This window comes from Hippocampus bargibanti, linkage group LG19 (assembly GCF_051943395.1).
Source record: "Hippocampus bargibanti isolate YZ-2025 linkage group LG19, ASM5194339v1, whole genome shotgun sequence".
Classification (NCBI taxonomy): Eukaryota; Metazoa; Chordata; class Actinopteri; order Syngnathiformes; family Syngnathidae; genus Hippocampus; species Hippocampus bargibanti.
Genome location: NC_142752.1, coordinates 6,199,400 through 6,213,322, shown reverse-complemented (window position 1 = coordinate 6,213,322; position 13,923 = coordinate 6,199,400). Strand labels below are relative to the sequence as shown.

Sequence of the window (13,923 nt, the reverse complement as noted above, 5' to 3'; positions counted from 1 at the left end):
ACAAATGGTTTTGGAAATAATCGTGGCATGCGGAATACAGTTTTTTTTTTGCTTGTTTGTTCCCTCACGGAGTGTTTTTCATGTTGCTCCAGTGTTTCCGGCGTCCACTTCTTTGCAGTAAATTAACGCGAATTTAAACTGTCCTCCACTACCTCGTCTCGTTTTCAATGGCTGGAAACTTCTGGCAAAGTTCTCACTAGTAAGTTTGAAGCAACAAACTGCACAGGATACGTTTTTCATCACCGAAGCCGTAGTCTTATTCACGGGGCCTAGCATTAGTCGCGTGGAAGCCAGCCGTCGCACGCATATTTTTATATGATCTTAAATGCAGCTAGTCAAGCTTTGAAAGTCACATTTTAGTCCGGATTGGTCACTATTTTTCGAAGCCATAAATTGTGCTTTGTAGCATCTTGGAAAAGAGCTCCCGTTGGTTATGACAACACGTTGCTTGCTGAACTGTCGTCAGAATTTCTACTACTGTTTGGAAACTCACGTCAGATTGTTGCACCGTGATAAATGATTATTCTGTGAAAAGGAACCCGAACCATTGACCCCCTCCAGATCTGAGGAGAGGTACTCAAATTTGAGCACTCAAGTGCAGCGTGTAGTGCTTGACAATGCTATAATCTTAAATTTTCACGATTTATATTTGTCAGATTCAAAAACAGAGACTCGTGACATGGTGTCAACGCCGAATTATGTAATTGATTTATTCTGCACAGAGAGAGTTGTTCAAGGTTGTGCACACAAATCTTTCAATCGACCATATTTATTTATGTAATTATTGGACGGGTTGTAAGTCACAGAGTTCATAAACAGAGTTTTCAAGCGCAATTTTGTCTTGGCCAAGTCTCCAGTGGGTGCTGGACAAGCAGGACCTCATGAAGGAACGACAGAAGGACCTCAAGATCCTTTCTGAGGAGGAATACTGGAAGCTGCAGATCTTCTTTGCCAACGGTGTTTACCTTCTGCCGTCCTCTATAAACTTGATTGCACTTTTTTGTGCTAATATGAATTCAGCATTTTTTTGTGTGCTCTTGTCAGTCATCCAGTCTTTGGGAGAACACCTGAAGCTGAGACAACAAGTCATCGCCACCGCTACCGTCTACTTTAAACGATTCTATGCAAGGTCAGCCCAAAAAATAATCATAATACGCACCATGGCTCTGTCTTTGTGTAAATTTGGGATTATTTCTACCTTCTATAGATATTCACTAAAAAGTATCGACCCAGTTCTCATGGCTCCGACTTGCGTCTTCTTAGCTTCCAAAGTGGAGGTATGGACACTTTCAAAAGTCTTCACTGAAAATAATGAAATGTGACATTTTCCTCATAACAAATATTAAGCCGCTTTTGTTCATTCTTTTTTTTTTTCTTTTATAGGAATTTGGTGTGGTTTCCAACACGAGGTTGATCTCCGCAGCCACGTCTGTGTGTAAGTCGACACACCCTCACAATCTACAAAGTTGTCTAGTTGCTGTTTGTTTAAATTCTGATTTCTTGTACTTCTTTTAACCCTCTCCTTCAAACTAGTGAAAACAAGATTCTCATACGCCTTCCCCAAAGAGTTCCCTTATCGGATGAATCATGTAAGTCACGCACAGGCCTATGAAAGATTTTTCCTGAAGGTCTTGATGCCGCTATTTCACAGCAGGGCATCAAAGGCACTCGTCCATTTCAATGGGTTCCCTTTTTAGGTAAAAAATGAAGTCTGGGTGAATTGTGTTGTCTTTGCAGATATTGGAATGTGAGTTCTATCTGCTGGAGTTGATGGTGAGTGTCATGTTTATGTTCGAAGATCAGAAAAGCTTCATTTTCTTACCATGGATAAATTTGCAATGTACACGCTCCATATGCTTTGATTCTGTATATATATATATATATATATATATATATATATATATATATATATATATATATATATATATATATGCTTGTATTCTGTATTTTTATATTCAGAATCAGAAAACCTTTATTTGTCCCACTATGTGAAATTTGCAGTCCACAGCAGCAATTTGAACGGGGATGGGGGCGTGAAAGGATAGAAAACAAGATATTTAAGCATCTGTATAACTAAGCAACTGTATATTATAAATGTACAAAACCGTTTCATAAAAAACTACATAGTGCAAGTATCAAGAAAGGCATATTGATATATGTGGCTGTATTGCATCAACCAATAGTTACAGTACAAGTGTCCATTTTTTGTGTGTAATTTTACACTATGTACAGTTTATTAAACATTTTTTTTTGTAGTTTTTGTAGTTTTTGTAGTAGTACATTTCAGTCTTCTGACATTTTCTTTTGTACATACAATACTTTTGTTATCTTTTTGACCTCACCCCTTTCAATTTTGCTGCTGTAGATTGCAAATTTCCCCATTGTGGGACTATTTAAGGCTTTCTGATTCTGAAAGTTCGGGGGAGGGGGTGAAAAATTGAAAAAAAAAAAAAAAAAAAAAAATTAGGGGGCATTGATTTGGCCTCCAGTGTGTAATTTAGATCTATTATTATTGAGGTTTCTTTTAAAAAAAAATATATATAAAACATTTCATCTCTTTGACTCACGAATGTTTATGGTCTTAACTTATACCTCAACCTTACTGGATCAAATTTTCCATTTATATTGGCCACTTTAGAACACCTTGTTGTTGGCTTTAAGTGCTTGCATGTCACAGAAAAAAGGCAGAATAGTAATTTTTTATGGGTTTGCTGTATAAAATCCCAATTTTATAGCCAACGTGTATACTGTAGCTTTTTCAGTGCATGTTGCTGCATCACGGCATTATTTCTGGCGGCTTTAAGCCTATGATTTTTTTTTTGTGGCTCAAATTTTATGCATGCAATGTTTGGCCTTTGGCATTTCAGGACTGCTGCCTGATCGTGTACCACCCATACAGACCACTCCTGCAGTATGTGCAGGACATGGGCCAGGAGGACATGCTCCTGCCGCTTGCATGGTTAGTCAGTTCTCTCCGGCAACTGCCTTATTTTTTTTTAGGGGGGGGGGTGTATTTTCCTATTTTCAGTGTTGTGGACCTTCTCTGCTGTGTTTACCGCTAGGCGAATCGTGAACGACACCTACAGAACCGACCTGTGTCTGCTCTACCCCCCCTTCATGGTCGCCCTGGGTGCGTACGACCCTTTTCCACTCCCCGCACAGCCGACATATTTCCATTCACCTGTGTTCATGTTGCCTTTTTCTTTTTTTAATTCCCTTCCCCCGAAGCCTGTCTGCATGTGGCATGCGTGGTGCAGCAAAAGGACGCCAGGCAGTGGTTTGCTGAGCTCTCCGTGGATATGGATAAGGTTCGACCAGCGTTTGCATTTGGACAAATGGTTGCTGAAAAATGGCAATGGGTTGTAGTGTTACACACACACACACACACACACACACACACGCACACACACACACACACACACACACACACACACACACACACACACACACACGCAAAGTGAAATTTCCAACATGTGATGCAACGTAAATGTTAAGTTGAATTATTCATCCTGCTTTGTTGTACTTTGATTTTTTTATGTCGTGGTCAATCTTATAGAGGTTTGCTTTGTACACACAATCATCAATGACTTGCTGTGTTCAGATACTGGAGATCATTCGCGTCATCCTCAAGCTATACGACCAATGGAAGAACTTTGACGACCGCAAAGAGATCGCCGCCGTGCTCAACAAGATGCCCAAACCAAAACCGCCTCCCAACAGGTACCCTGGATCACCACAAAAATGGCCGGCAGGAAGCACAAAAGACATTTAATTTTTTTTTTTTTTTGGTCTTGTTTTTTTTGAACCAGCGAGAACGATCAGAGCTCCAACGGCAACCAGAGCAACGCGTACAACCAGTCGTAGCGTCGGAACAAAGAGCCGAGCGGTAAAGACATGCCGATAGACTTTGACGCACCCGTTCCCCCAAACGTCCTGTGAGTTTCCCTTGCCATCAGAAAGGGACGAGGGATGACGACGGTCGTGACGGGAATGATCATCCTGACCTTGAACAAAAGGACTCCTTTTGATGACAAAACTTGATCACAACTCAATACGTAGCAGCAAGTGAGTAAAGTGTGTGTGTGTGTGTGTTTATAAGTGTGTGTGTGTGTATTGCTCAGGGGTCAGTCGTAATGTCCACTCAAAGTAATCTGATCCTTTCAAATCCATCAGTTTCCTTTTTAAACCACATCCATTTTGTAAATATGTTCATATTCATTCAATCATGACATCCACTTAAATTTTATTTAATTTTGAAAGTTCAATCTACAATTATTTCACTCCCACTGAACTTTAAAGAGCTTCTATTTCAGTTGTCATCAAAGATTTGCAATCTTTTGACTCGTGGACTTCATAACCTGCACACAAAAGTATATATGTGTAGTTTTTGCGTTGTGCGAGCATGTACCAAGAACAAGGTACTTTTAAAGCCTTACAAAATTAAAGCTGCTGACGTTAGAGAGGACGCCGTGTTCCCATTTCAGGGTGAGAATTATGATTTTTCTTTGCTGTAAAAGCTTTTTGCCGCACAGCCCGAAAGCGTGTTTGGTTGTTTTCTTTCGTGATTTCTGTCTCACGCGACAATGCTGATTCATATTAAACGGAAGCATTTTAAATGAATGGTGCATTCCTGATGGGTGGGGGGGGCGGGGGGGGGGTGGGGGGGCGCACTTAAATGATTTTTGGCAGTGCCCATCTGCCTATATGACTGTTCACGTGAGTCTTAAATGTGTTTTTTAAGGGCTTTCAGCTTACCGGAAAGCTGATTTATCTACTTGAATATAATGCTTAATAAAATGTTTGGTGTATGAGCTTGTGTAAATTTAACATACGCGTGTGTGTGTGTGTGTGTGTGTGTGTGTGTGTGTGTGTGTGTGCGCGTGTGCGTGTGTGTGTGTGTGTGTGTGAAAAAAACGCACCGTGTGTGTGTGTGTGTGTATATATATATATATACACATTATACATTTTTTTTTGTCTAAAAATGCCTTCCTATACATGGTTGTTTTTTTCGCCTAAAAACGCCTTACAATACATGGTGTTTTGATTGGATTGGATATGCCTTTATTAGTTTCACAGTGGAGAAATTTACATTTCACAGCAGCAAAGTGTTTTAGCGCTAAAAATGCCTTCCTATACATGCCGTTTTTTTTTTCGCCTAGAAACGCCTTACTATATACATGGTGGGTTTTTTTCCGGCTAAAAACGCCTTACTATACATGGCCGTTTTTTTTTGCCTAAAAACGCCTTACTATACATGCTGTTTTTTTGTCTAAAAACTGCTTTCTATACATGATCGTTTATTTCGGGCTATACATACTATACATGGTCATGTTTTTTTTCGGTTAAAAAGGGCTTACCATACATGGTCGTTTTTTTTCGCCTAAAAGCGCTTTACTATACATGGTCGTTTTTTTTCGCCTAAAAACGCGCAACTATCCACGGTGGGTTTTTTTCCCGGCTAAAAACGCCTTACTATACATGGTCGTTTTTTTTGGGTAAAAACGGCTGACTATACATGGTCATTTTTTTTCATCTCAAAACGCCTTCTGATACAAAAAAAAAAACCCACCATGAATAGTCAGGCGTTTTTACCAGAAAAAAACGACCATATATAGTAAGGCGTTTTTAGCCCAAAAAAAGACCATGTATAGTAAGCCGTTTTTTTCCCCAAAAAACGATCATGTATAGGAAGGCGTTTTTTGCCCAAAAAAAGACCATGTATAGTAAGGCTTTTTTTCGCTAAAAAAAACCCATGTATAGTAAGCCGTTTTCAGGCCAAAATACGAACATGTATAGTAAGGCTTTTTTTGCGCAAAAAACAACCATGTATCATAGGGCTTTTTTCGCCCAAAAAACGACCATGTATAGTGAGGCTTTTTTCGTCCAAAAAACGACCATGTATATTAAGGTGTTTTTTGCCCCCAAAAAAACCCATGTATAGTAAGGCGTTTTCAGCCCAAAAAACGAACATGTATAGTAAGGCATTTTTCGCGCAAAAAACTACCATGTATAGTAAGCTTTTTTAGCGCAAAGAACGACCATGTATAGTAAGGCTTTTTTGTCCAAAAAAAGACAATGTTTCGTGAGGCTTTTTTAGCGCAAAAAACGACCATGTATAGTAAGGTGTTTTTTGCCCAAAAAAACAACCATGTATAGTAAGGCTTTTTTGTCCAAAAAAAGACAATGTTTCGTGAGGCTTTTTTAGCGCAAAAAAACGACCATGTATAGTAAGGCGTTTTTAGCCGAAAAAAACGACCATGTATAGTAAAGCGTTTTTTGCCCAAAAAAACCCCATGTTATAGTAAGGCTTTTTTGTCCAAAAAAAGGCCATGTTTCGTGAGGCTTTTTTAGCGCAAAAAACGAGCATGTATAGTAAGGCGTTTTTAGCCGAAAAAAAAGACCATGTATAGTAAGGCGTTTTGAGCCCAAAAAACGAACACGTATAGTAAGGTGTTTTTAGTGCAAAAAACGACCATGTATAGTAAGGCTTTTTTAGCGAAAAAAAAACACCATGAATAGTAAGGTGTTTTTTGTTCCAAAAAAACTACCATGTATAGTAAGGCTTTTTTAGCGAAAAAAAAGACCATGTATAGTAAGGCGTTTTTAGCCGAAAAAACCGACCATGTATAGTAAGGTGTTTTTAGCCAAAAAAAAGACCATGTATAGTACGGCGTTTTTTGCCCAATAAAAGACCATGTATAGTAAGGCGTTTTTTGCCCAATAAAAGACCATGTATAGTAAGGTGTTTTTAGTGCAAAAAAACGACCATGTATAGTAAGGCGTTTTTATCGCAAAAAAAACGACCATGTATAGTAAGGCTTTTTTAGCGCAAAGAACGACCATGTATAGTACGGCTTTTTTGTCCAAAAAAAGACAATGTTTCGTGAGGCTTTTTTAGCGCAAAAAACGACCATGTATAGTAAGGCGTTTTTAGCGGAAAAAAAAGACCGTGTATAGTAAGGCGTTTTTTGCCCGAAAAAAGACCATGTATAGTCAGGCGTTTTTTGCCCGAAAAAAGACCATGTATAGTATGCTGTTTTTAGCGCAAAAAAAACAACCATGGATAGTAAGGCTTTTTCGCGCAAAAAAACGACCATGTATCATAGGGCTTTTTTTGCCCAACAAAAACGACCATGTATAGTACGGCTTTTTTGTCCAAAAAAAAGACCATGTTTCGTGAGGCTTTTTTAGCGCAAAAAACGACCATGTATAGTAAGGCGTTTTTAGCCGAAAAAAACGACCATGTATAGATAGGAAGGCGTTTTTAGCTGAAAAAAAAGACCATGTATAGTAAGGCGTTTTTTGCCCGAAAAAACGACCATGTATAGCAAGGCGTTTTTTGCCCAAAAAAAGACCATGTATAGTAAGCTGTTTTTAGCGCAAAAAAAACAACCATGGATAGTAAGGCTTTTTAGCGCAAAAAAAAACGACCATGTATCATAGGGCTTTTTTCGTCCAAAAAACCACCATGTATAGTAAGGCATTTTTTGCCAAAAAAAACATGTATAGTACGGCGTTTTTTGCCCAATAAAAGACCATGTATAGTAAGGTGTTTTTAGCGCAAAAACGACCGTGTATAGTAAGGCGTTTTTAGCGCAAAAAAACGACCATGTATAGTAAGGCGTTTTTAGCGCAAAAAAACGACCATGAATAGTAAGGTGTTTTTTGCTAAAAAAAACTACCATGTATAGTAAGGCTTTTTTAGCGCAAAAAAGACCATGTATAGTAAGGCGTTTTTAGCCGAAAAAAACGACCATGTATAGTAAGGCGTTTTTAGCCAAAAAAAAGACCATGTATAGTAAGGCGTTTTTTGCCCAATAAAAGACCATGTATAGTAAGGTGTTTTTAGCGCAAAAAACGACCATGTATAGTAAGGTGTTTTTAGCGCAAAAAAACGACCATGTATAGTAAGGCGTTTTTAGCGCAAAAAAACGACTATGTATAGTAAGGCGTTTTTATCGCAAAAAAACGACCATGAATAGTAAGGTGTTTTTTGCTAAAAAAAAAACTACCATGTATAGTAAGGCTTTTTTAGCGCAAAAAAAGACCATGTATTTTAGCTGAAAAAACCGACCATGTATAGTAAGGCGTTTTTAGCCAAAAAAAACGACCATGTATAGTAAGGTGTTTTTATCGCAAAAAAAACGACCATGTATAGTAAGGCGTTTTTAATCGCAAAAAAAACGACCATATATAGTAAGGCTTTTTTTAGCGCAAAGAACGACCATGTATAGTAAGGCTTTTTTGTCCAAAAAAAGACAATGTTTCGTGAGGCTTTTTTAGCGCAAAAAAAGACCATGTATAGTAAGGTGTTTTTTTGCCCAAAAAAACGACCATGTATAGTAAGGCGTTTTTTTGCCCAAAAAAACGACCATGTATAGTAAGGCGTTTTTATCGCAAAAAAAAGACCATGTATAGTAAAGCGTTTTTGTGACAGGTTGTAAATTATCGTATTTCCTATTTTGGTTACATTCGCGTAGTTCTATTGGTTTACAAATGATATATATCGAAAATGTTTATTTAAACATGGAACGCCTGCTTCGGTTCATGTTTCGTGTCGGACCGATTTAGATCGTTGGACCGGAAATTGTTGTGCGCGTACGTTTGCATTAGATCGGGGCATTCGAAGTAAACCACTGTTGAGTCAAGACGTATCACATTGCTTGTCTTGTGGTTTTTTTCTGGATCCCACAACACCGTATCTCCCTTACTATAGTGGAGAGCGCAACATTTTGGAGGCACCGCTGGGATATTTGCGTTCGAGTGTTGTCTACTCGCCGTGGGTAGAAGCTCGCGCCGAATATCCCCAATCAACCCAGTCGGAGTGGCGTCGCCGTTTACTGGTTTGTTTCTACATGTGCTCTAGTTGCATCTCTGTGCGTACAGCCACCACTGGAGGGCACTGGAAGACTTTGAAGTGAATCCGGCCAGCTGAACTGCGTCTACCCTCTCGAAAATGGCGTTAGAGGAATTACAGTTGGACATCAAAGGCAAGTTATTTGGACTGAATTTTCAACAGTTGTCAGAGTTATGTGCTGAAATCCAAATATCTGGACTGGAAAGAGAGCAACTTACAGGAAAGACTCGAGGCCAACTAATTAATATTGTGTCAACCTACATTGAAAGAGCTGAATTAGAGCTAGAAGATGGAGGAATGTCAGATTTGCTACGTATAAAGGACTTGATTGAAAGTATAAAAGATTTTGAACCAGGAATAGCCAAACCAAGTGAAAAAGGTCGGGATGCAGTGCGAAAGAGAAGCATAGTGCCCCCAGACACTGCCCCCTGGCGCAAAGATTTCAAAATATCTGGACAAATAGGTGAACTCGGACAAAAAGATAAACTCACATTTCCTAATTTGGTCAGACAGATAGAAAGTGGGCTCAGTAAAGGCTACCAGGGGGATGAGATCATCGATGCAGTGGTTCGTGCCATAACACCAGGTCTGCAGTTGAGAAGCTACCTCGAAGGGAAAGAAAATCTTACCCTAACTTCTTTACGAAGGATTCTCCGATCTCACTATCAAGAGAGAGGAGCCACTGAGTTGTACAAGCAGCTCTCATCGGAAGTGCAGACTAATAAAGAGTCCCCACAGAAATTTCTACTGCGTGCAATGGATCTTCGTCAAAGGATTCTTTTTGCATCTCAAGAAGCTGAATCAGAGGTGAAGTATGATCCCACGTTGGTCCAGAGTTTATTCCTGCACACAGTTCTGACGGGGTTACAGAGTGACAATGTAAAGAGTGACATGCAACCTTTCCTCCTGCTAACCACCACATCAGATGAAGTACTGTTAGAAAAATTAAACATGGCATGTGCAAATGAAAAAGAGCGACAGGAAAAAAAGAAAAATGCTGCTGCACGGGTGACAACGCTGAACACTGTCCAGGTAGATGACACACCAGTCCCGATTGGGAAGAAGACAGTCTTAAAGCAGAATACTGTTACTGTGCCGAATGAACTCCTTTCAGAGATCAAAGAGATGAGGTCAGAGATGATGCTGTTAAAAGAGCTGCGTGCAGAAGTGTCCCAGATCAAAGAGACTATTCAGAAACCAACAGCCACTTCTCAGCCCACCAGCGGAGGACCTGAACGCCTGCCTGACCACTACCCTGAACAGGTCGCCTTCACTCCACCTTCACAATATCAGGTAGATCCACCAGCCAGGCACTACTACACCCAGCACTCCCCATCAGCTCTTCAGCAGTACCACCCAGCACCAGGGCCCAGGCCGATGAGGGGGGCAGCACAGTTCCAGCAGCGGTTCGCCCCTCCGCAGTACTACATGCCCCGTCGCCCTCAGCCCAGGTGTTATTCTTGTATTCAGACAGGTGAAGAATATTGTCAGCACTGTTTTAAATGTGGAAGTAGTGAACATTTCAGAGCAGGCTGCAAAGCACAGAACTCAGCTAGGAACCATGCTTTAAACTAGAAAGGGTTACTCCAGTGGGACATGGTGTGACCACAGAGACAGATAGGTCCCAGTGTTACAGTGGTGCTATGAAAATGGAATCAAAAAAACGACTATGTATAGTAAGGCGTTTTTATCGCAAAAAAACGACCATGAATAGTAAGGTGTTTTTTGCTAAAAAAAAAACTACCATGTATAGTAAGGCTTTTTTAGCGCAAAAAAAGACCATGTATTTTAGCTGAAAAAACCGACCATGTATAGTAAGGCGTTTTTAGCCAAAAAAAACGACCATGTATAGTAAGGTGTTTTTATCGCAAAAAAAACGACCATGTATAGTAAGGCGTTTTTATCGCAAAAAAAACGACCATGTATAGTAAGGCTTTTTTTGGCGCAAAGAACGACCATGTATAGTAAGGCTTTTTTGTCCAAAAAAAGACAATGTTTCGTGAGGCTTTTTTAGCGCAAAAAACGACCATGTATAGTAAGGTGTTTTTTTGCCGAAAAAAAAAGACCATGTATAGTAAGGCGTTGTTTTGCCCGAAAAAACGACCTTGTATAGTAAGGCTTTTTTTAGCGCAAAAAAAAGACCATGTATAGTAAAGCGTTTTCAGCGCAAAAAAACGACCATGTATAGTAAGGCGTGTTTTGCCCAAAAGAAGACCATTTATAATAAGGCTTTTTTTAGCGCAAAAAAAAAACGACCATGAATAGTCAGCCGTTTTTTGCCAAAAAAACAACAGATAAAAACACCTAACTTAATTTTGCATCTTTGGGTCAGACTTGAACCTGCTTCATCTGCAGCACAAACAAGGGCATATACCTCTATACTACCAGTACCTGTGACTTTCTATTCTCTTTAGTCATGGTAAAGGGCAACTGGTGAAGGTCCTACATAAAAAAAAACGCAAAACATTTAACATGTCTTTTTTAAGAATCTTGAGCAGGATTTGATCCCTTGTTGTCTGCAGGGAAAGCCAGCGCATGCACCTGTACACCACCATTGAGTGTGACTTACTGTGGAAATGTTGCAATTTCTGACGTTTTTTTCTCCTAAAAACGCCTCACTACATGGTCGTTTTTTGCGCGAAAAAAGCCTTACTATCCACCTTAAGCGCAATAAAGCTGCCACTTTCATAAAAGCAGTTAGTCTGGGACAAGCACATGAGTACCGTGTAAAAACAACAAATGAGAGATTCACTATAGCCAGGCATAGCTCACTTATTATTCCATGCAAAGTACAGGCTAAGCCCTAAGCCCTTTAAGGAAGATGTTACATTGGTTTTTGAGCCAAGTGAAAACCCACAGTGGCCAGATGGCCTCGAGCTTTGTGACTCGTTGGTCTCAGTTAAGGCAGGTTCCATCCCTAGGATAGTTGTTAGTGTCCAGAACCCTACTAATCATGATATTAGGTTTCCAGTAAAGGCTATTATTGGTACAGTGCAGTCGGTAGGGTCTGTCTACCCACTTAACATATTTAAAAGGGACCTTCCTTCAGTGGTTGTCAATGAGGTCCATGTCCAGAATACCACCATCGCTCTCAGTGAGCAGTGGGACCCCCCAATTGACCTTTCTCATTTGGACGAAGATAAAAGAAAGACCGTTCAGCAGATGTTGAGAGAGGAATCGGCATCATTTTCAAAATCGGACGACGACATAGGGTGTGTGGAAAACCTACAAATGGACATTTTGTTGAAAGACACTGAGCCTGTTTCAAAGACATATATGTCTGTCCCAAAGCCAATGTACAGAGAGGTGAAAGACTATTTACAGGACTTGATAGCGCAGGGGTGGGTGGAAAAGTCCACTTCCTCCTACTCATCCCCTGTCGTCTGTGTCAGGAAAAAAGATGGTACACTGCGCTTATGTATTGATTACAGAGAGCTGAACCGGAAAACACACCCTGACCGGCACCCCATCCCACGGGTACAGGACGTGGTGGATAGCCTTGGGGGTAACACCATCTTCTCGCTGCTGGACCAAGGCAAAGCATACCACCAGGGGTTCATGTCCAAAGGGAGCCGACACCTGACTGCCTTCGTGACCCCTTGGGGCCTTTATGAATGGATTCGAATTCCGTTTGGACTCATGAATGCACCAGCAGCGTTCCAGCGGTGTATGGAACAATGTCTGGAGGGGTTACGGGACGAAATATGTGTCCCCTATCTTGATGACATTCTTGTTTTCAGCGGGACATTTGACAACCACGTTGAGGACGTCAGACGAGTGTTGCGACGTCTCAGGGAAAATGGAATAAAACTCAAAGCCCGAAAGTGTGACCTCTTTAAGCCGGAAGTGAGGTACCTCGGCAGGATTGTCTCTGCTGAGGGGAGCAGAATGGACCCGGCAGATACAGCAGCAGTGCGTGCCCTGAAAAACAAGCAGCCAGGCACTGTCGGTGAGCTTCGAGCCATTTTGGGACTATTAAGCTATTATAGGCAATACATCAAAGATTTCTCTTGTATCGCTAGTCCCTTGTATGCTTTGCTTAAAGCCCCTCTGAATGTTGAGACTCAGCAGCATCAAAGACAAAAATGGAAAGTGAGACATAACAGTGTGTCTTCCAACACACGTATTGAGTGGAGTGATGAGCATCAGTCAGTGTTAGAGCAGCTAATAGACTGTTTAGTTCAACCACCAGTTTTAGGTTTTCCTGACTTCGCGCATCCTTTCATTTTGCATACAGATGCCTCTAACCGGGGTTTAGGTGCTGTGTTGTACCAAAGACAAAATGGCAAACTTCGCGTGATAGCCTATGGCTCTCGGACATTAACTGCAGCTGAGAAGAATTATAATTTACACTCGGGCAAGTTGGAATTTTTGGCGCTTAAGTGGGCGATCACAGACAAGTTTCGTGATTATTTGTACTATGCACCATTCTTCACTGTGTATAGTGACAATAATCCACTCACGTATGTACTGTCGACTGCTAAGTTAAATGCAACTGGGTGCAGGTGGGTCGCAGAACTTTCTGATTTTAATTTTACTGTTAAATATCGTCCCGGTAAGGAAAATGTTGATGCAGACAGTTTATCTAGGATGCCCCTTGATATGGTAACATATATGGAAGGATGTACAAAAGAAATGTCGTATGATGCTGTGAGTGCTGCCGTACAAGCGGTTGACCAACAGAACGAGTCTAGTGCAGCTTGGTCTATGGGAATCTCAGCTATGTGTGCCGAGGTGTCACTAAATACACCGATAGCCCCATTGACTGTTGGACAGATCAAGCTAGATCAAGAGACTGACCCCATTATAGGACATATTATTAGATACAAACTGGCGGAGACGAAACCGCTAGGTACTGAACTAAGAAAGCATTGTCCTCAAGTTGTTTGTCTTGTGAGGGAATGGGACAAGCTACACTTTAATGACAGAGGTGTTTTGTACAGAAAAACGGCAAACAGAACCCAACTACTGCTTCCTGAAAAACACAAGGTGACAGTGTTAAAAGAGCTGCATGATGAAATGGGCCACCATGGTGTAGAAAGGACTCTTTCCCTTGTAAGGGATCG

General features: G+C 40.7%; 1 protein-coding gene across 4 annotated transcripts in view; it reads left to right on the top strand.

Annotated features, from left to right (window-relative positions):
- The first annotated feature begins 75 nt into the window (after nt 1–75).
- Nucleotides 76–13,923, top strand: part of ccnc (cyclin C) — a 24,691-nt gene continuing 10,843 nt past the window's right edge. The window contains exons 1-13 of one of the 4 annotated variants that reach the window (XM_089021760.1): nt 76–199; nt 851–957; nt 1,045–1,129; nt 1,208–1,277; nt 1,384–1,435; nt 1,534–1,589; nt 1,738–1,773; nt 2,868–2,959; nt 3,063–3,130; nt 3,229–3,308; nt 3,602–3,720; nt 3,810–3,886; nt 3,957–4,652. In XM_089021760.1, coding sequence (XP_088877886.1) covers nt 168–199; nt 851–957; nt 1,045–1,129; nt 1,208–1,277; nt 1,384–1,435; nt 1,534–1,589; nt 1,738–1,773; nt 2,868–2,959; nt 3,063–3,130; nt 3,229–3,308; nt 3,602–3,720; nt 3,810–3,864 — 852 coding nt within the window. In that variant the 5' untranslated portion in view covers nt 76–167 and the 3' untranslated portion in view covers nt 3,865–3,886; nt 3,957–4,652. Of the gene's footprint in view, nt 200–819; nt 958–1,044; nt 1,130–1,207; nt 1,278–1,383; nt 1,436–1,533; nt 1,590–1,737; nt 1,774–2,867; nt 2,960–3,062; nt 3,131–3,228; nt 3,309–3,601; nt 3,721–3,809; nt 4,653–13,923 lie in introns of those variants that run through there. The other 3 variants (XR_016118431.1, XM_089021759.1, XM_089021761.1) reach the window with 3 other exon arrangements.